Raw genomic sequence first — 20786 nt, 5'->3', positions numbered from 1 at the left:
TATTGTAGCAAGGTAAGGTGCAATTATATCAATAATGGATTTTATAACATTAATTGAAATTCCCCATAAATCACCAGTTTTCTTAATATTAATGAGCTTGAAATTATCAATTATGTCCTTTATATCAATATTTGTGAACTTAAAGTTAACACTGCATTTATCAACATGATTTTGCAGTAATGATTCGGCGACGGTAGGAGATGAAATTAAAGATTTTGTGGTAGAAGCTGGGATATCAGCAAAGTAGTGCTCAAAGGCACTGGCCACTTCTTGATGAGAAGTTATTATTCGATTATTGATTTTTAAAGTTAATTCAGCATTGCTGTTTCTGACATTCCCAGTCTCCCTATTAATGATATTCCAAGTCATTTTAATTTTGTCAGGTGCATTTTTTATAAGATTGCCTAAGTGCAATGACTTGGCCAATGTGCAGACTTTTTTAAACAGCTTGGAATATTTAGAGACATACTCATGAAATGACTTATTATGATTATATGATTTTTCATGATAGAGATCGTATAATCTCTGCCTACTTTTGTGAATTCCAACAGTCGCCCATTCATTGAATGATCTTTGATTATGTAAGATCAGAGTTTTAGAAGTAAAGATGGCACTAAATTCAGAACTAATAACATTAAATAAATCCATGTAATGAACATTAGGATAATGAACATTAGGATGAATAAGCTATTCCAGATTATTGCCTTGTATTGATTGTTTTTTTTTTTTTTTTGACAAACTACTATGGCGATCTTGATTCATGTCCCATTGAGTTAATAAATTAAATTCGTTAGATTCGACCATCCGAAAAAACTAAGTAAAAAGTTTCTTACTTCACAAAATGAAATTGACAATCAGGTGTGCGAATGCTGTGTGCGAGCTACGAAAGGAGAAATTTTAGCGAATCGTTTATTTTTAGATTCACGAGCCGGCCAAATTTATATTTTTGGCGTCAAACATCCTTGTGTTAGCGTGCATACCGGCCAGACTCCTTAAGGAGACCAACGTGGAGGAAGCCATACTGCTTTTCCTGCTGCCGGGATCGTGGTTTTTGTTGATGTTTTTTGCTGGGTAAGGAGCGGTGTACTTGAAATACGCATTGCTTTTTTTATTGCTTAGAGGGGTGGGCCTACGAGATGGACCGACGACCTGGTAAGAACCGCTGGGTCACGTTGGATGCAGGTGGCAACGGACCGGCCGCACTGGAGATCACTTGGAGAGGCCTATGTTCAGCAATGGACAGTGGACAGGCCGAGATGATGATGATGATAGATGGGTGGACGAGCTCACAGCCCACCTGGTTTTAAGGGGCTACTGGAGCCCATGGACATTTACAACGTAATATATATAAATAAAGATAAATAACTAGAACGAATATTTTACGCCATACGAACTTTCTCTACCACACACACATAGTGATTAGTTTTTTATTATTTTTTTTCTTTCATAAAAAACTTAAATACATATTATGGAAATTAGGAGAGTTACGAAAATTTTCTTAATCATTCAGCTACTCTAGATATAAACATAAGTCTTTTTTAGTCCGAGATACAACTATCAACATCGTGACCTATTCAAACATCTTGTCTAGAAACATCTACTTAGTTAATAATTGTTAATTCTTTTCTCCATACGCAAAATACATGATTGAAATTAATGAAAGTTCGCTTGCAGCGCGGTGAAATTGACCGGTCCATTCGTGACAATGATCTACAGTATGATAACAGGGGACATGTTCACGTTCGGTATCATCTACTGTATTGTCCTCTTCGGCTTCTCGCAATCATTCTACTTCTTGTATAGAGGTTGGTGTTTCTTTTAACTATTCTAAATATAGGTAATCTATATATTAATACGTGAAGCAAAAACTTTGTAGTACCCCTTTTTACGAAAATTGCGCGGACGGAGGAGTATGAAATTTCCCACACTTATAGAAAGTATAGAGAAGGAGTGCAGAATGTTAATTTTTTTTTAAACTATGCATAAAAATACATTAAATTAACAAAAAAAAAAACATTACACACACTACCGTGTATTTGACACACACACGCATGCATACTATTTGTTTATTGTCAAACTTTTCTTATTACTTATAGATAGTCTGAGGTCTAACTGAAAATAGATTAAATATTGTTTGTCTTTATCTAATATTTGTCTAAAGTGTAGTCTTGGCGAAATCTGTAATTATAGAAGTATAAAAATTATAGTCGAATTTGACTACCGGGGGACCACTAAGTACGTGATAAATGGCTTACTCAACGCCATTGACAGTTGATAAGTTGCTCGTTGACTTTTGATTGACGAACAAAGGCTCGCGTTGCTTCGCGAAGCCTTTCTATGTCGCAAACGCAGAACCACTGATCAACAACGATTTCAATTAAAACATGGTTTACTCAAAATTTCAGATAATTTATAGTGGCATATAATTATTTATTAAAAATATAAAAATTCATTAAAATCTTTGACATAGTTACTGACATACATTTCACTAATAAAGTCATCTTTTAAAGTTTCACAAATTACTTACAAACTTTACTCACTGAGTTTCTCGCTGGTTCTTCTCAGTGGGTTGCAATTCCGATGCGACTGGTGAAGATCAGCCAAGAACTGCTCTAGCTAGGGCAGACGTTAGCAAACTCTCATATAGAGCCCCGCGAGGTCACCTACCCGTCCGCGCGTAGCTGGAATCGCCCCTTAAACTAAAACAAACTGATTATAAAGAATTATCTATACTAATTTAATATATAAATCTACAGTAATTTTTAGCGTATAACTACTGAACCATGCATTCCAATTGACTTGAAACTTGGTATCCATGTAGAAAATACATGTACTTAATGGATAGGCTAATATTTATATGAGTGTTGGACTCCCTAATGATAATGACAATAAATAATAATGTTAATTTTAAATGCCCAGCGAAGCAGGCGAATACGGCTAGTACTCTATAAAAAACGTCTATCCTTATGTCTTTATCAGTTTCGTTACACGGGCGTACTGATTTTATTATATTTTTCAATAATTGAAGACTCATCAAAATTCTGTCCAGCGTTAATATTATAAGTCATAACCTCTTTTCCGAATTGATGACAGAATTTAACGGACACAAAATTGAAAAATCGATGTTCGTATTAATTTTTTTTTATTATTTTCAAAACGTGCGCAGGTTTTCCAAACGTACAGTCGACTTTGTACTCGAGCTACCCCAGCACGTGGATGGCACTATTCCAAATCACCTTAGGAGATTACAGCGTAAGGAACGTTTAATATATTTTAATACACACCGGTTTTCAAGACGTTTAGGTATTAATAATAGTGTATTGATCTTAAAGTATAAAAGGCAAGATATATGCCGGAATCGTTTCTAAAAAACGGAGAGAATATACAAAACTTAATTCCTAGACTAAAAACAAGGTTTAAATTCAGCAGACAAATAATAACAGAAATTAATAACGCCTTGAAAGACAGTGATTCAAAGTCATGAAGTAAAACGCATGCATGAGATGATGAAAAAGCAATGCTATCGATAAATTATATTATCTAGTGCTTAAAGCGTTAGGCGTTGTAATGCGTTTCGGTTTGAAGGGTAGAGCAGTCGTTGTAACTATACTGAGATATTAGAAATTATATCTCAAAGTGGGTGGCGCATTTAACATTACTTAACATCAGGTGGGCTGTGAGCAGCTCGTCCACCCATCTAAGCAATAAAAAAAGCACTGCACGCAAAGAATCTAACTTCGTATTACATTGTAGGTTCACTTAATTTTGACTCTCTACAACCGTGAGTAACTTAGCGTAGCAAAGAGCTATCCGTATGCGTTTTATTAACAGGATTTAGCTTCGGAAACAATTCCTATACAGCCTTCATAGCTTTCTCTTATTGAAAATCTACGCGAGTCTCAGAACTTCATTGATTTTTTTCCAGTACTCGGATCTCAGTCAGACAACATACCCTAATCTCTCGAAGACTGTGTTCACGGTGTTCATGATATTCGTGCCAATTCTACTATTGAACATGTTGATCGCCATGATGGGGAACACGTACGCCCACGTCATCGAGCAATCTGAGAAGGAATGGGTCAAACAGGTAATTATAGGGACTTTTCCTACTTTGCGTCTTCCTTTGTATTTTTAACGGGTAGGCCCCCTACATTTATTGTCAAGACTTAATATAAATAAACTAGCTGTACCCGTCCGCTTCGCTGGGCATTTAAAATTAACATTATTATTTCTCACCCCCACAAAGATTCTCATCATTAACGCCCTCGCAACTGGTGTAGGGAGTCCAATTCATATAAATATTATATTCATATAAATAAACGCTGGACAGGATTTTGATGAGTCTTCAATTATTGAAAAATATAATAAAATCAGTACACCCGTGTAACGAAGCTGATAAAGACATAAGAGTAGACGTTTTTATAGAGTAATAGCCGTATTCACCTGCTTCGCTGGGCATTTAAAGTTAACATTATTATTCATTGTCATTATTATTAGGGAGTGCAACACTCATAAATAATATCCATTAAGTACATATATTTTCTACATGGATACCAAGTTTCAAGTCAATCGGATGCATGGTTCAGTAGTTATAACGGAACATCCGTAAAAACCACTGAAGATTTGTATATAGTTCTTTTTTTGTTATTGCTTAGATGGGTGGACGAGCTCACAGCCCACCTGGTGTTAAGTGGTTACTGGAGCCCATAGACATCAACAACGTAAATACGCCACCTACCTTGAGATATAAGTTCTAAGGTCTCAAGTATAGTTACAACGGCTGCCCCGCCCTTCAAACCGAAACGCATTACTGGTTCACGGCAGAAATAGGCAGGGTGGTGGTACCTACGCGTGCGGACTCACAAGAGGTCCTCCCACCAGTAAAAAAAAACTACTGTGTTATGACGAACGATCCTATGGCATTAAAGTTGAATTATTCCAGTGGGCGAAAATTGTGGTATCACTAGAACGTTCAGTGGCCCAGGATGACGCACATAAGTACTTGCAGGAGTATTCTATAGGACTTGGGCCTTCCGACGATCCGAGATACGAGCAACGGGCGGTCATGGTCATCAAGAGCAAAGCTAAAACTAGAGCGAAACAGAAGAAAGACGCTTTAACTAATTGGAAGGTTTGTTGGAAAACTTTTTTTTTTGTATCATCTTCGGCTTTCGCCAGCCTTGTTGAATTACAACTACTTTTATAGGCTAATCTCGCATGATGACAAATTGCAGACTTGTGTATTCAGTTAATTCGATGTCAGAGTTAAGGAGCACATCGCCCGGTCACCGCCCTCGCCGAACCCGTCGCTTGCGACGAAGGGCTCGACGAGTAAATAAACCAACAGACACAGCCCACTGAGTTTCTTGTCAGATCTTTGCAGTGGGTTTCCGATCTGGTGGTAGATTCTGCGAAGCACTGCTCTTGCTAGGGTCAGTGCTAGCAACACTCCGGCTTGAGCCCCATGAGCTTACCTACTTAGCATAGGTAGGACTAAAAAAAAGAGCACGTCGCAGTGTGAAATGAAACGTAAAAGTCTGGATTTTTTTAAAAGAAAATAGACGGTATAAATAGGTCCACAGCGTTCAGATGTCGACGAATAACATCTACTTACACTACGAACGACTACGAAAATTATAAAATATACGAAATTGCAGAATAATGCCAATAACAATGTCAATGACAAACACGAGATTTAGTCGTAAAAATAGTTTTAATGAAATTAAATTTATAATTTTTTATTATTATTATTTAGTGCATGGTTATAGATACCTGCTTAATCCCAGATAGATATATATATTTGCTGCAGGAAAATATTATAATATTGCAATTTTTTTATTTGATGCGGGCAACACTTGTAAGGCCTTTTGGTCTAGCTTTAGCATTATTAATTTATACGAACGCAGTACCTAAAATCTACAATGTTTATTTAAATGAAAAATTTAAAGCAAAATTAGATGAAGTTGACTTTAAGTAATTGGGATGCTATGGGATCAAATTAAGTAAAGAAAAGTCTCAGTTTATCAAACATTTGAACCTGAGGAAACATTATAGGTATTAACTAAATAAAATAATACGCCCATTATGTGCACCGGTTTGGTTCGTCACCACTCAGTCGGGCTCGACACTTCGAAGATATAAGCTTTGGTTGTATTCAGTTTTATTCACAGTTGGCTAGTTGTTTTAGTAAAACCTTCGATCAACAATAGTTTATATAGTATAATATAGTAATAGTAGATATATAATATATATAATAGTAGTAAATAGTACTATATAATAGTAGTTTAATAATAGTAATAGTAACTATTGTTGATCGAAGATTAAAACACAATGTCACCGTTTTATAGCACGTCGGTAAAGTGACAATAGCAGAGTTGAGAAGACGCGGTATCAGCGGTGAAGAGTTACGTAGATTGATGTGGGGCCGTATTTCAATTTCGACACCAACAAAAGCTCCCTTGCCGTATGTATTTAAAATATTAATTAATAGATTCAAATGAAGTCAAACTTTATCGATGATTTTTTTCTCTAATTTAATATAGTTTTTCAGAACTTTGCTACCTATGTGAAATTGTGTTAATCCCGATTTTATACATAGTTTTTCATTGGATAAAATTTCAATTCTTATTTTTATTTCAAGATTGTTGTTTGCACATATTAATGAGGTGAATTAGCGATCACTTTTTGGTACGACTAATTAAAAATTGAACAATACTATTATAAATCGTCAAAATCTATTCATTGTAATTTCTATAGTTCATCATTATAACCGTTTCATACCTGTTTATGATTAAATCACCCTAAAATTACACTGATGTAGGTATTATAAAAAAATAAGGGTACATTGAGAATCTTCGGAGCGATTACCTTAGTTCTGTTTTGAAGTTTGTTATAACTGTGAAATAGACCGCAACGGAAACGGCGCCGCGGCGCTGTGACCATTTTTGTAAATTGATTCAGATAGGCAAACAGCTTTTTTGTATTAGAGGGCGCCATCACTTCTATAATTCAACAGACAGCAGGTCGCCAATAACCAAGCCGGGCGCTATCGATCTCTTTCATTATAAAACCTTCGTGGTGGAATTCAGTTTTGAAGGTCACAGATTATAAATGATTGATTAATGTCCCAAGGTCAAGTGAAGCTACAGTTACATTACTAGATGGTCTTGCCTATCAAGTTTCTGTTACGTCATGTAGTTTGAATCTATTCTATAGGCGAAGAGTCCCAGCCCCGCCTCCAGACTGCGTGGTTTCGTCAGACGTGGGTTTAGCTAGTGACGTAGGGAACGGTGTAGCACCAGCTCTCTCGTCAGCTCTCAACGTCATGGCCTTCACTCACGAATTAGACATTGGTACTACTGGTGAGATTTTTGAACAGATACTTTAGATAAAGATCGATAAATATAATTAATTGTGCCTTTTGTAACTTACGTTCTTTTGTACTTATTACGCGAAACGATCATGGGTTTCTTTTGTTCCTGCAGACAAATAGACTATCTCACGGCCCACCTATTAAGAGATTACTAGAACCTCTAGATTTCACTCCACAATTCCCATTTACGCTAAGATATTTTGTGAGCGATTGATTAGACGTTTTGAGTTGAGTAGACGATAATGCATTAAAACTTTAATCTGGTGTCTCGATGTTACTATTAACATATTTTTCTTTTCACTGTGAAATGGTAAAGAAATTTTCTAGAAATCAAAAATGATTTTAGGTTCAGATCAAAAACAAACTACACCAGACTTGTTGGTCAACGGCAAAACTTCCAATGCCCCAAGCTTAACTACAAATACCCAAATGCCAAAAGTTTCAAGCAAAACTCTCGGGACACCAGTAGCACGTGTTGAAGCATCTTCATTTAAGACGCCTTTGGATGTTAAATTGGACCCAACAACATTGACACAGTCCACGGTTCAGGGTAATATAGGGAATGTCAATATTCCTATAAGTGGAGTGAAAATAACAACAAACATTGGACAAAACTCCGCGTTAGTACCTGAGATTCAACAGTCGAATGAAAATCAGAAACCTGGTAAGTCTATATGATCGGATATCTCACAAATAATACGATACGATTGACAACTATCTGTAACTACCGTATTTTAACTAAAAATCTAGTGATAAATTAAATAATAGTTAAAAAAACTAACAAAATACTCTTTTATAGAAATAATAATAAAAAGCAAAAAAATAAAAAATAAATTTGAATTAGAAATAGTGTAAAAAAATAGTGAAATAAAAAATTATTTTATTGTAAAAAAACGTGTTGTGCTTTTCAGGATATTATCAAAATAACCCTTCTACTCATATCTGTTCATAAAATATTTATAACTACTGATACCATGCACCCCACGCTTTTTTTACAATAAAATATTTTTTTCTTACACTATTTTTAATTCAAATTTATTTAAATTTATTTTCTATTTTTTAGTTGGATTTTCTATAAAAGCGTATTTTGTTCGTTTTTTTTAAACTAGGTACTATTTATTTTTCATTTTTTAGCTGAATTAAAAAAAAATTATTTTTTTTTATATTAAATTGTCATCGGTCCTTAATAAGTATACCAAATTTCGAGTTAATCCGACGTTTTGAAGGGGGTCAAAATCATGTTCAAAGATTCCGTTAAAAAGGTACATACGTCTAAAGCTAATAAAAGCATATTAAAAAATCATAATTTTGTAGAGCAAGTACACCAAGATTATCTACGTGAACTCATAGTTCTTGCTGAGAAACCTGCAACCACTAATCTTGAACTCAAACAACTTGCTGAGAAAGCGGCTGATCTGAGAGATGTACCGGAAATCGATATTAACATCAATGTGAGTTACGCATTTTTTTTTAAATAATTTTAGACACTCAGTATCCTTTTGATCTATTTTCGCTTTTATTGTTTTCCTTTTCAAAATAATCATTTTATATATTACTAGCTGACCCGGAAAACGTTGTTTTGTCATATAAAAGATTTCTTGGGACTTTCTAGGGTAGAAAAAAAAACTAACTTATTATGACATGTGTAAGAATGTGGTAAATAAGTGAAAGAGGCATGTAGCGCTGTGAACGATGAGAGAATATAAAAATAACAAAACCTCATTCAACCACATAATGCCTCATTACAACAAAAAAAAAATGTCCAAAAAATAAAAAATAAATGTTAGGGGTGGACAACCCTTATCACTTAGGGGTATGAAAAATAGATAGTAGCCGATTCTCAGACCTACTGAACATGCATACTTATAAAATTTCATAAAAATTGGTCAAATCGTTTCAGAGGAGTATGGTAATTAACATCGTGACACCAGAATTTTATATATAAGATAAATATATTGCTTTCTATTTGTGCTTGAGATGAAAACAAGTAAACAGCGTAACATTCTTTGATTTTACCTTTATTTGGGAATAAAAATGCAGTTTGCGAAAATACTCGTTACATACGTATACATAATACCTTCTAGATATATCCTGGTGGTAGAACCTCTTATGAGTCCGCACGGTAGGTAACGTCCACCCTGCCTATTTCTGCCGTGAAGCAGTAATGCGTTTCGGTTTGAAGGGTGGGGCAGCCGTTGTAACTATACTTGAGACCTTAGAACTTACATCTCAAGGTGGGTGGCGCATTTACGTTGTAGACGTCTATGGGCTCCAATAACCACTTAACACCAGGTGGGCTGTGAGCTCATCGACCCATCTAAGCAATCTATGATTTAACTATTTAATGTAGATGGCTGCAAAATCTGCGCGTAAAATGGTAGCGGGTGCTGTGTCGGGTTTATTTGGTGTCGCCGCTGACACTCCTGCCCCCGATGCTGGCTGGAGGCGGGATCGTCATGACAACAGCGACAGTGATCCGATATCGGGTACGATTTTTATTATTTCACAACTGTCAACATTAAGTTTCCGTAACATGGAATGAATGAGAGATTTATTTTCTTGATCACTATTTTAAGGTGACCAACTATTTTTGAAGTGAAACTTCTTTAGAATCGTTGTGATTTCAAACTCGATGAAACGAAAAAATAAGTCCATAGAGACACAAACACATAAATGTATAGGATTCATCCGGCGAGAGAATGAGATAGAACACATTAGACGTTCTCAGTGTAGTGTTTTTGAAGTGAAACTTAAAAAACGATAAAAACTTTATTTTCTTTTAAAAACATATTTTTCTTCGAAGTGATTTTTTTTTTTCAAATGAGGATGTTCGTCTAATAATGTAGCCACATCCGAACAGCTTCCATTTTGCATATTAAATTTGAGTGTTAAGGCGGCAGATAATGTTATTATAGAAAGTTGCGACTTCTCACTGCTCCAATAATCATCCCCTAGTGAAAATACCCTTTCAACAGCAGCGTTAGTGCCTGGACAACATAAAAAAATTCTGTTAATTTAACATTTAAATTTTCATGTGCGATATGTTCTATTCTAAAATGCCGAAAGATTTGGGAAAGAACAAATTATACAAATGAGTACTTTCAGAGTACAGGATTTTAAAAGAGAACGGTTAGCGAAAAAAGAGTACAAAACTCAGTAAATGAGTATAGTTGGTCACTTTACTATTTGAACCTTAAATACTTAGTGATAGATAATAAAATGTACCTATTTAATATTAACTTCATTTCTGCCTTAAACTCGAAACAGAGTCAGTGCTGTTGGGTCGAGCATCAAGAGCAAGACGCGCGAGATCAGCATCGCGTCGAGCCGCACCACCGCCCCCACATCTATATGTACCGGCTAGGTAAGTCACGTAGATTAGCCCTCAGAGTGGTATTATTAAGTGTATTATCTATGGTGGTATGTCACGGTTGACTTCACCGGGAGATGTTTTTGGTAGTTTTCCAATTACAGCACAAGAGCGCATTGTGCGGCATAATGCCGGCAACGTTGAATGTTCCAACTACAGCAACGCTTCGCACAATCGAGCACTCTCAAAAGTACTGCTCTCGCGTGATACTCGCAATCGATACCGACTCAGTGGCAGAAAATTTACAAGTGTTTTTTATTTAAGTTGGCATTGATCGAAATTTTGTTTATATTATCGTTAGTTATTTAATGTTGAAAAAAATTGTAAGGCTTTCGTTTCGTCGTAGTTTCTTAGAAATAATCAATGTTAATTAAAACTGTGCTAACTTAGCGCACTCTGCTGATGCATTTGAACACTAATTCACGTTCCAATTAAGCTTCAGCATAATTGGGCATTGTGCGTCACTGAGTCTCATTATACTCTGTAATTGGAAAACTACCAGTGTGTCACACCTGTGTGCTTAGTGCGAGTTTTCTAACGTTCTCGATAGCGTAAAAGTTACCTCATATTTGTATAGAATGGGATCGTTTGCCGCTAGGGGCGCTGTTCCAACTGCATACAAAATTCACAGATCCGTCTCCGTGATCCGGGGAAGTCTTTTCAATTCTTCCAATCATTAGTGTCATGACACAATGCCATAATTATCGACGAATTTGCGGTCTATCCAAATTGAATGAGTGACCATTGCCCAGATAGATCACAAGAACGCTGTTTACAGACATGAAGTCGAAGTTTCAATTGCACTGCAAATCTGCTGTCTTCTCAGTAGAAGGAAACACGATGGTAGTGCCCTACTGTGTAGGATCATAATAACTCTACCAGTTCCGTTAACTAGATGTCCCTGAAAATACACCTATAATAGAAATTGCCTAAATGATTAGTAACGGAACATAAACTAAAAACAATGACCACTAGATAAAAATATTTAGAACCTTAATTATGTAATCAAATTTTAGAAGTACCTATTCGGTCAAGTAAAAATGGGAAGACGATCTAAGCATAGATAATTTATGAAGCATTGATTTTACTGGTGCTAGGACCTCTTGTGAGTCTGCACGGGTTGGTACCACCACTCTGTCTATTTCTTTGAGCTCGTCCACACATCTAAGCAATAAAAAAAAAGTATATGATCAAATCTACTTGTAGCTTTGCTCAGTACAGTTAAATATTTACAATGTCGCAATATTTTCAGCCCATTTATTTTCAAATTTGTTTTCTTTAACTCTTTTTACAATTCATACAATCAAAGGACATTTTCAGGTCTATGTACTTAGTGGCATCTGAGAGCAGTGCTATAGAAAGTGATGCACCTTGGGATGATCAACCCAGTTCAGGGAACAATTCGTAAGTACCAAATATGTTTATACGAAATCAAGTAAATTTTATGCATATTATTACTGGTGGTAGGACCACTTGTGAGTCCGCACGGGTAAGTATCACCGCCCCGCCTATTTCTGCCGTGAAGCAGTAGGTAATGCGTTTCGGTTTGAAGGGTGGGGCAGCCGTTGTGACTATACTGAGACCTTAGAACTGTATCTCAAGGTGTGTGGCGCATTTACGTTGTAGATGTCTATGGGCTCCAGTAACCACTTAACACCAGGTGGGCTGTGCGCTCGTCCACACATATAAGCAATAAAAATAAAAAATAAAAATGCAGTATTTTGAAAGCTTAGCTTCTTCTAAATGTTGAATAGCTTCTTCTAAATGTTGAATAGCTTCTTCTAAATGTTGAATAGCTTCTTCTAAATGTTGAATAGCTTCTTCTAAATGTTGAATAGCTTCTTCTAAATGTTGAATAGCTTCTTCTAAATGTTGAATAGCTTCTTCTAAATGTTGAATAGCTTCTTCTAAATGTTGAATAGCTTCTTCTAAATGTTGAATAGCTTCTTCTAAATGTTGAATAGCTTCTTCTAAATGTTGAATAGCTTCTTCTAAATGTTGAATAGCTTCTTCTAAATGTTGAATAGCTTCTTCTAAATGTTGAATAGCTTCTTCTAAAAACTATTATTTTACATATACACTATTTTACATTTCTACCATCAATAATGTTCGATTTTGTTCTGCTTTTAAACAGTAGTGACCAAACAACACCTATCTATTCATACTGTAATGTGAGAACTGCCCTCATAATTTGACTTATTGACATAGGCAGAGGTTACAGCGTGACAAGATTTTAAAATATCATGTGTATTGTAAAAGCATCTGATAGGTGACTTATCCTAGACAGCAGCATGGGGCTATGTGCCTGACATCTGAACATGAACGACAACCACCATTGAGGGGGTCACATCATCTGTAGTGGCAATAAGAAAATCTACCCATCAAACTAGAATACAGTAGACCCATGCAGATTTACAATATTTCAGATAGTATATGACAATAGTACATACACTAAATCTTTCATTGAAATTAAATTCAAATTAACACCTATTTTATTTCATTATAAAAATGTTGATCAAGAAAAGAAAAAGCCAGAATATTAAATAAAAAAAATATTAATTTATTATTTACAATTTCAAACAAATTTCTAATTAAGAAATTTGCTTCTCTAGTGCTATACATTCCACACATCAGTTATATCTGAGTCATCCGTTAAACTATCCTTTAACCCTTTTATTAATACTTTGTTTATGAGCAGTTCCGCATGATACCTCTGTTGCTGATTCATTCTTTTCAGTTTACATGCAACATTAGCACCAATTGCATTAAATTCTCTGTCTAAAGGCTCCTCCTTGTCTGGTGGATAGTATCCTTCTTGATTTAACTCTAATTTTATTCTTTTATGACTGCTTTTCCGCATATATGTTTTGTCTTCAAATGTTTTTAATGACTCTAAACTTAGGTCAGGATCAGTTTCTATGTCATGGCACTCTTGTCCAGATGACTCCTCACTTCTTTGGTTGCTATTGTTGCTGTTATCCTAAAAATGTAATTTATATAAAAATCTAAGTAGTTGTAAGACAATAAGTATCTAAAACAAACAGCAATTGAAGTAATGAATGATAAAACTTGACTTTTCATGAAAGAATAATTTAATTTTTATATTATATCTGTTTAAAGCATTTAAAGATTTTCATTAGGATTGAGGACACAAGCTTCATAAATTTTAATTAATATATGTACTTACATGATATTCACTGTCTTGAATGTTAACCTGTGTAATTTCGTTTTTGTATTCCTCAGTATTATTATCATTTCCGTCAAGAAATCTCAGTTTATGAAATTTCCAAGACGTAGGAATATGTTCGTAAGAAACTTCTCCGTCTGCGCCTATAACTTTCGATGCCAAATGTCTTCGCAAATCTTTTCTATAACAAGATCTTAATATGTTTATTTTCTGCCGCACATTATATCTTGTGGCGAGATGATTCAATTGTTTCAAAACAATTAATAATTTATCCAGAGCTGCATTTCTCTTGTATTTGTTGTTGTAGTCCGGATGTTTCGAATCCCACAGTAATGGAAGTTTATGATACAGTTTTATAAATTCATGCTCTATTTTTTGGCCTTCTGCTTCGTGTGACAAGCTTCTTCGACCTGCTGTTAAGTCAGTATCGTCGTCATAGTTCATTTTCACAAAAACAAAAACTGATAAATTTAGACTGACGACAAGTTTGAAACGATATTGATCTCACTTTTGCGGATTAGGTATTTAAGAACAAAATGGTGCATTTGAAGTTGACGTTGACTGACGTATTGAATCATTTAGAGATGGACATGTTTGAAGACATGTCGGCTCGGAGCTAGTTCCGCATACAAATACAAAATACGAGTTTATTAAAAAAAGATAAAAGTTTTAAAGAATAAAATAATTTATTTTTAGTACTTTCAAACAGCTGTAAACCTGCTGTACTGGGTAGATATTGACGACTTCTTTTTTTCAGTTCATACTTCTAATTTTCTCCCTCGCAACTCCAAATTCTTGTTTAAAAACTTCAAATGTTTATAGTATTCGCTCAAGCCCGATGTTAATTCATGTTTTTTTTATTATAATTTAAAAAACGGTTCACTGTCACAAAATGATCTGTGTAGCACTGCAATATTATTATTTAATTTCAGTACCTTGAAAAACATCAGTAAAAAACTCGCGTATTAACATCACAATATATCAAAATTTATTTTTAATACCTATCAGTTCATTCGCGTAGCATACACACTGAGGGAGTTCTTATAGAGTCCCTTCTTTATTTCGCCGTAAAGTCGTGTTTTATGTAATTAACACCACAGTTGAAACAATATAAATTTTATTGTTGTAGCCGTATAAACAATTCTAAGTTATTATATTAAATTAGTTGTTAAACACATTATAAATTATTTTACATTTTAAATTTTCGGCGGTATTTTTTTTTTTAAGAGATTTTATGACCTGGTATCTGAGACCTTTAAGTCATGTCTTATTTTAATCTATATTCTTAAGTTTATGAAAAATGATATTATGGAGTGAAATAAAATGAGGATGATTAATTTGAGACATTAATCAACTGGGATGAAATTAAATGAAATGGGATGAAATATAATCTCAGTAAAATGGTGGTCATTTACTAAGATTTTTTCAGTGGACTTTTTGGAGGATCCCGAAAAATTACGTCCAGCGGCTTTGTTTCATTTTCCCACATTTGTGCACTGTCACAGATATTAAACAGTTAATAAACCACCATTATTACACATTTAAACCTGAAGAAACACTAAATAGACAAAATAAAACAAATCACACAACTTCACTCCTCGCGTTCCCACCAAAAAGTCCTCGGCGGTAAAAAAGGTCCCGTGTCACAGACTATATTCTTTTTTCCACCTCTCGTGCGTTCCGGCTTACGCATCATAAAAAGGTGCGTTCTTAAACGCCACAACACATACATTTAAAAAGCGCCTAATCATGCATCAGAATTAGGGATTAATTGAACCATGGCTAGATTTCGTTGCACGTAAAATATAGTACTTCTCTAAATGATGTAGTAACTCTAAATTCTGCTATGATGTAGTAACTCTAAATTCTGCATTTATCCTAAAATGGGAATCTCAGTTCAATCAATTAACCTTTATGATTGTGGTATTTGAAACTATCATCTTAAATAGGTGATTTAATAATAAACAAAAAACAATTGATGCCTTGGATACCAATATTGTTCATAGCGATTATAACGTCAAAATATTCAAAATTTAATAAAAAGAGCGCTGCTTAAATCCATACCGTAGGTCGTCTTCGTTAAGGAGTAGATCCCAAACGCGCAGTTTGATAAAGTATAAACAGTCGATTATCTCTCTTAAAATATACATATAACGATAACGAGACTTTCAAACAAATACCAAACTCCGTGTTATTCTTAGATTAACAATATTTTTATAAATAAAACACAAAGGACATGGGCCATTTTCGACCCAGCTAGTCGTGCTCTCAAGGACACGAATGAAATATCTATAGAAAAAAACATTTCATTTTTACATACTTATTATAAAATTTAAGGGTATTATATTGGTGGGATAATTAAAATCATAAATAAAAAGAAATTAGCATGACTAAGCTACATTGATAATATTGAAGGAGTTGCCATATGCCAGTTGGAGGAGAATGTATGTAAGGATCATAGATAACACACAAAATATGGGAATACCACTACCATTGAAGAATATTTTACGCAAATAAAGGAATGATGAAATGACTGATTCAATTATTATCGACTTACCTACTACATCTACGTATGATTTTTTTATTACCTTTTTAAATCTATACATAAACATTTATTAACCCATTTTTTTAATCGCCCATCCAATAATATTTGTTAACTCTGTTCCAGAGCTCTGTCCCTATAAAATAAGAGTAAAACTTTTTCAGTATTGAATTTAATGTACCCAAAGCATAAAATTCTACGTGATAATTATGAGCAAATACTTTTCTATGATCGTCATCAAAGTTAAAGTGTCGGTGTATTGACAGCAAAATCATATGATATAACCTAAAATTATTCTTATTTATTTGAACAATATTGATTTTAATTTGTTTATAATAAAGGGGATATTATAGTCTGTTATTTAAACTTAATTTTATTACTGTCCTTGAACTTCATTTAGTGGGCCGTGCAATGTATTGAGAGTGGCCCATATCCTTTTAGGTATCTATCTACCTATAGCGGCATAGCTGATACTACTAGGGTTAGGTTTTGTTCGAAAAAAAAACGAAGGCGGACTTTCGGAGCTCGATGGGGTTTAAAAAAACGTTCTGCGGGGCAAGTGCTTCGCGCGCCTTTTTCAAGGCGTAGTCTCTTGCGAGGAATTCGGGGAGGTGGAGGACCTTGGCCCTCCTCGTCCCCGTCTTCCTCTCTAGAGGCGCCGGAGTCCGACATAACCCGGTTCGTTACCCCCCGGACCGGGTATCCGGAAATGGATTCCCCAGCGTTAAAAAAAAAAAATTGTTCGAAAAAAAAAACGATCGTCCTAGCGGACGAAGTTACTTTACTAACTCTGCTTTTTTTTTTCTACCTAAGCTGGTAGCCTTGAGAGGCTATTCCAGCGTAACCTTAACTAGTAGGTGAGCTCACGGGGCTCAAACCTGACGACGTTGCTAACACGAACCCTAGCAAGAGCCATGCATCACATCAATCTACCACCGGATCGGAAACGCGACCCACTGAGAAGATACGACGAGAAACTCAGTGAGCCGTGTCTGAGGGTTCTTTTAGTCGTCGAGCCCTTCGTCGCAAGCGACGGGTTCGACGAGAACGGTGACCGGTGCTTGAAGTACCTAAAAGCACCGTTAGTGGATCGGAAGGATCCGAAATGACGTGTGCTAACTCTGCTTAGTGTGCCTCGCTTTAAGTAAGTTTAAGCTATAGGTTAGGTTATAAACTAGCTTAAACGAATGTTTTTAGAAAAACAGAACCCACATAAAAATCATTTAGTGCGTATATAGCAATACAATCGTTTCATAAATTTTAGTCATCTTGATAACTTTTGATCAGTAATGCTTGATAGAAACGTATTCCAGTTTTGGCTGTCTTTTTCTTTTTTTATTGCTTAGATGGGTGGACGAGCTCACAGCCCACCTGGTGTTAAGTGGTTACTGGAGCCCATAGACATCCACAACGTAAATGCGCCACCCACCATAAGTTCTAAGGTCTCAAGTGTAGTTACAACGGCTGCCCCACCCTTCAAACCGAAACGCAGTACTGCTTCACGGCAGAAATAGGCAGGGTGATGGTACCCGCCCGCGCGGACTCGCAAGAGGTCATACCACCAGTATTTTTTTGTGTTAAATTTCTAGGTATTAGTAATGTACTTGATGTTTGATGATGTTTTGATGAATGAAAAGAAATTGTGCTTCGTGTTTAGAGCTGTAGGTGGTCGTAGAGAAGAGATAGCCCACATTAAAGCTGCAAGACCCTTGTGTATTCAACATGCTGCGTCAGGGAGAACGGCTCAAGTAGAACACTCATTATTTGTTGTAGGTAAGGATCTAAAGTTAACTTTCCCCTTACACGCTTCTAATTATCCTGTTACTACTGTAAAATAAAGACGAATGATTTTATTCTGATCGTCAAAGAATACTGAAAAGTTCATAAAATTTCAGTAATGACCTACCCACCAAGTCTACAAAGCAATTGCGGTTAGTTGCAATAATTTATCATATCAATCAGGTCCTGGAACCGGAGCCGAAGTTGAAAGTACTCCTACTGTACAAAAATCCGAAAAAAAGGCTAGACCTAAAACAACGCGTTCGAGACGAAACAGGTAACTAACTATACCAAACGATTTTAGTTTTATAATTCAACAGTGATAGGGTCATTTTTTTTTCTTTATTACTAAACAGGAATCCACTAAGTTTCTCGGCGGACCTTCTCAGTGGGTCGCGATTCCGATCCGGTGGTAGATTCTGTAAAACACACACTGCTGTTGCTGTGGCCAGTATTAGCACTCTCTGATGGAACCTATTAGCTCACCTATCGGACCAAGAATATTTGGAAAAGCCCCCTAGGCAACCAATGATTAAGTAGGAAAAAGCTAGACTAGGTGGACGAACTCGCGCCTCATATGAGCTCTAATAAGTACCGGAGACATGAGATTCAAGTCTTAATTCAATCTTATAGCAGCTGATCCCATCATTCATAGTCGGGATGGTGTACGTCTGCGGGTTTACGTTACGCTGTGTAGTTGCACAACTATAGAACCTTAGCGATTTGATGACACACTCCGATAAAGTTAAAGTACTAGGTATAGTAGTAGTACCAGTAGCTATTAACTTTATACATTATTTAGCATATGGCTCTACCATGGTTTCAACCGGCTCTGTCCGTAAGCATATTTCGTTTATTTTTACTTTTCTGTACGTTATCAAATTGGACATCCGTTTATTTTAAGTAGGTATTAAATTAAGATCAAAATATAATGGATCTTTTTAAATAAAATTAAACGGCAGTACCAACCTCATCTTTAGATTGTAATTTCTCTTGTCTTTTTGTGGTTCTAGTTTTTTAGGTACCTAATAAGAATCTTGTGCCTTTTTGCAGAGCAAGACAGAAGATGTTTATTTATGTACATCAACGAAAATTGAATTAAGACTACATAGTTACCAGTTATGTTATTGTTGCAATATTTTGCTAATGATGAGTTTTTGTTAAAGTTCCATTTTTGTTTTTCGCGCGTCGACACTTCTTTATTTAAGAATGGCAATTGACTTCTTGTAGGCATTATCATGTTTATAAAAATCTTGTTAATAAATGGAATAAAATTAGTACATAGACTACCGTCACATTCCTAGATAATCGATCATGTCGACCTGTACAGGAAACTACTACTATTGGCTTTTCAATCATACAAGCTCAATTAAACAATTATGAATAATCGTTTTACCAAACTTGTAAGTTTAAAAAGAGTTTTAGCTAATCTATATTGCTTCAAAAACCAATTTATAATGAGATACTATTTCGTAGACATCGGAATCAATGTTTATATTTTCAGAATATCTCCAACACCGGTACAAGAAGCGGGCAGTCCTTTGGAGCCCTGGGCCACAGCACAACTATCGAAGCTATCACGTCTCATACGCTATTCCAGCTCATCAGCAGCTTCTATCACCTCGCAGACATCCACGGAACAGGAGCAATCGCCAAGATACTGAACTCACCACTGAACATTCAACAAATACAACTTTAAGTTTCATAGACAGGGGTTCCTACATTAAAATACTTGCTATAATCAGTTTCAAGACTTCAACTACTTCTTGAAATGAAAATAGCGACTCTTTCTTTGTGATGACAATGTTATGTACCCTATCCCTAATTCACTTGTCGTTGAAATAAATAAAACAACAAACTGATTTTGCAATATTTATTAGCAACGGCGAATGTGAAAAATCTAGGGGGAAAAACAAGCGATGATAATGCAAATCATAAATGTATATACCAGAGATAAATACAAAATAATAATGATGCATAATTACACATAACAGAAGATTTGTTAATAAATTTTCAAGCAAGTATATATATGTTTTTTTAATTTCTATTTTTATCTAGCGAGTTGTGTTCTAAATGTCTAACATTTCATTTATGAATTAAAACCTTGCTATCGACCGTTTAGTTGGAAAAATTATTAGTTTAATTAGGTTTTAAGAAAATCATCAAAGTACGGCACTAGCGCTCATCATTATGGCCAATTTGCATTCTCACAGCATATTTCTATAAAATTGTAAGGGGCACTTTAACTATCATTTGACAAAAAAGGTTTTAGGTAGGCGATTTAACGCAATGGTTGTTAAGGGATATCTTTAAGCAAATTCTCGGAGATCCTACACATCATTGTTCAAAAGGGGTCACTTTCAAACAACATTGTATTTTCAAACTAAACATTTAAAAAATACGAAATGTTGATGCACCCTAACAATACTCATATAGCAAAATTTTAATTTTCAGATATAACAATAATTGCGAATATAAAATATTCCTCTTATTTATATTCTAGAAAATAATAATAGTGGGGGTTTGAAAATGACCC

The 20786-nt window shown here is 35.2% G+C and overlaps 2 protein-coding genes across 3 annotated transcripts in view; one reads left to right on the top strand and one right to left on the bottom strand.

The window, feature by feature from the left end:
- Window positions 1-20276, top strand: part of iav (transient receptor potential cation channel subfamily V iav) — a 54328-nt gene extending 34052 nt beyond the window's left edge. Inside the window, exons 11-25 of one of the 2 annotated variants that reach the window (XM_089735798.1) lie at window positions 920-1071; window positions 1675-1805; window positions 3167-3252; window positions 3926-4087; window positions 5009-5131; window positions 6348-6463; window positions 7216-7361; window positions 7719-8036; window positions 8687-8823; window positions 9723-9858; window positions 10640-10736; window positions 12063-12146; window positions 18129-18244; window positions 18434-18527; window positions 19755-20276. In XM_089735798.1, coding sequence (XP_089591924.1) covers window positions 920-1071; window positions 1675-1805; window positions 3167-3252; window positions 3926-4087; window positions 5009-5131; window positions 6348-6463; window positions 7216-7361; window positions 7719-8036; window positions 8687-8823; window positions 9723-9858; window positions 10640-10736; window positions 12063-12146; window positions 18129-18244; window positions 18434-18527; window positions 19755-19914 — 2058 coding nt within the window. In that variant the 3' untranslated portion in view covers window positions 19915-20276. Of the gene's footprint in view, window positions 1-919; window positions 1072-1674; window positions 1806-3166; window positions 3253-3925; window positions 4088-4942; window positions 5132-6347; window positions 6464-7215; window positions 7362-7718; window positions 8037-8686; window positions 8824-9722; window positions 9859-10639; window positions 10737-12062; window positions 12147-18128; window positions 18245-18433; window positions 18528-19754 lie in introns of both variants that reach the window. The other variant, XM_028177090.2, reaches the window with a different exon arrangement.
- LOC114245087 (uncharacterized) lies at window positions 13282-15546 on the bottom strand. Its single transcript, XM_028177094.2, has 2 exons — window positions 13930-15546; window positions 13282-13722 (listed from the first exon to the last, which is right to left on the bottom strand). Exons 1-2 carry the CDS (start codon window positions 14371-14373, stop codon window positions 13357-13359), a joined length of 810 nt encoding a protein of 269 aa, XP_028032895.2. The 5' UTR covers window positions 14374-15546; the 3' UTR covers window positions 13282-13356.
- Window positions 20277-20786: the final 510 nt, after the last annotated feature.

This window comes from Bombyx mandarina, chromosome 20 (genome assembly GCF_030267445.1).
Source record: "Bombyx mandarina strain Sakado chromosome 20, ASM3026744v2".
NCBI lineage: Eukaryota > Metazoa > Arthropoda > Insecta > Lepidoptera > Bombycidae > Bombyx > Bombyx mandarina.
This window is presented reverse-complemented; position numbering and strand designations above follow the sequence as displayed.

Excerpts from the sequence above, each read along its gene's own strand:
- LOC114245087 (XM_028177094.2), bottom strand. The coding sequence starts at position 14,373 with ATGAACTATGACGACGATACTGACTTAACAGCAGGTCGAAGAAGCTTG. Across the intron at positions 13,723-13,929 it reads TTCAAGACAGTGAATATCAT|GATAACAGCAACAATAGCAA; the intron begins GTAAGTACATAT and ends TTACATTTTTAG.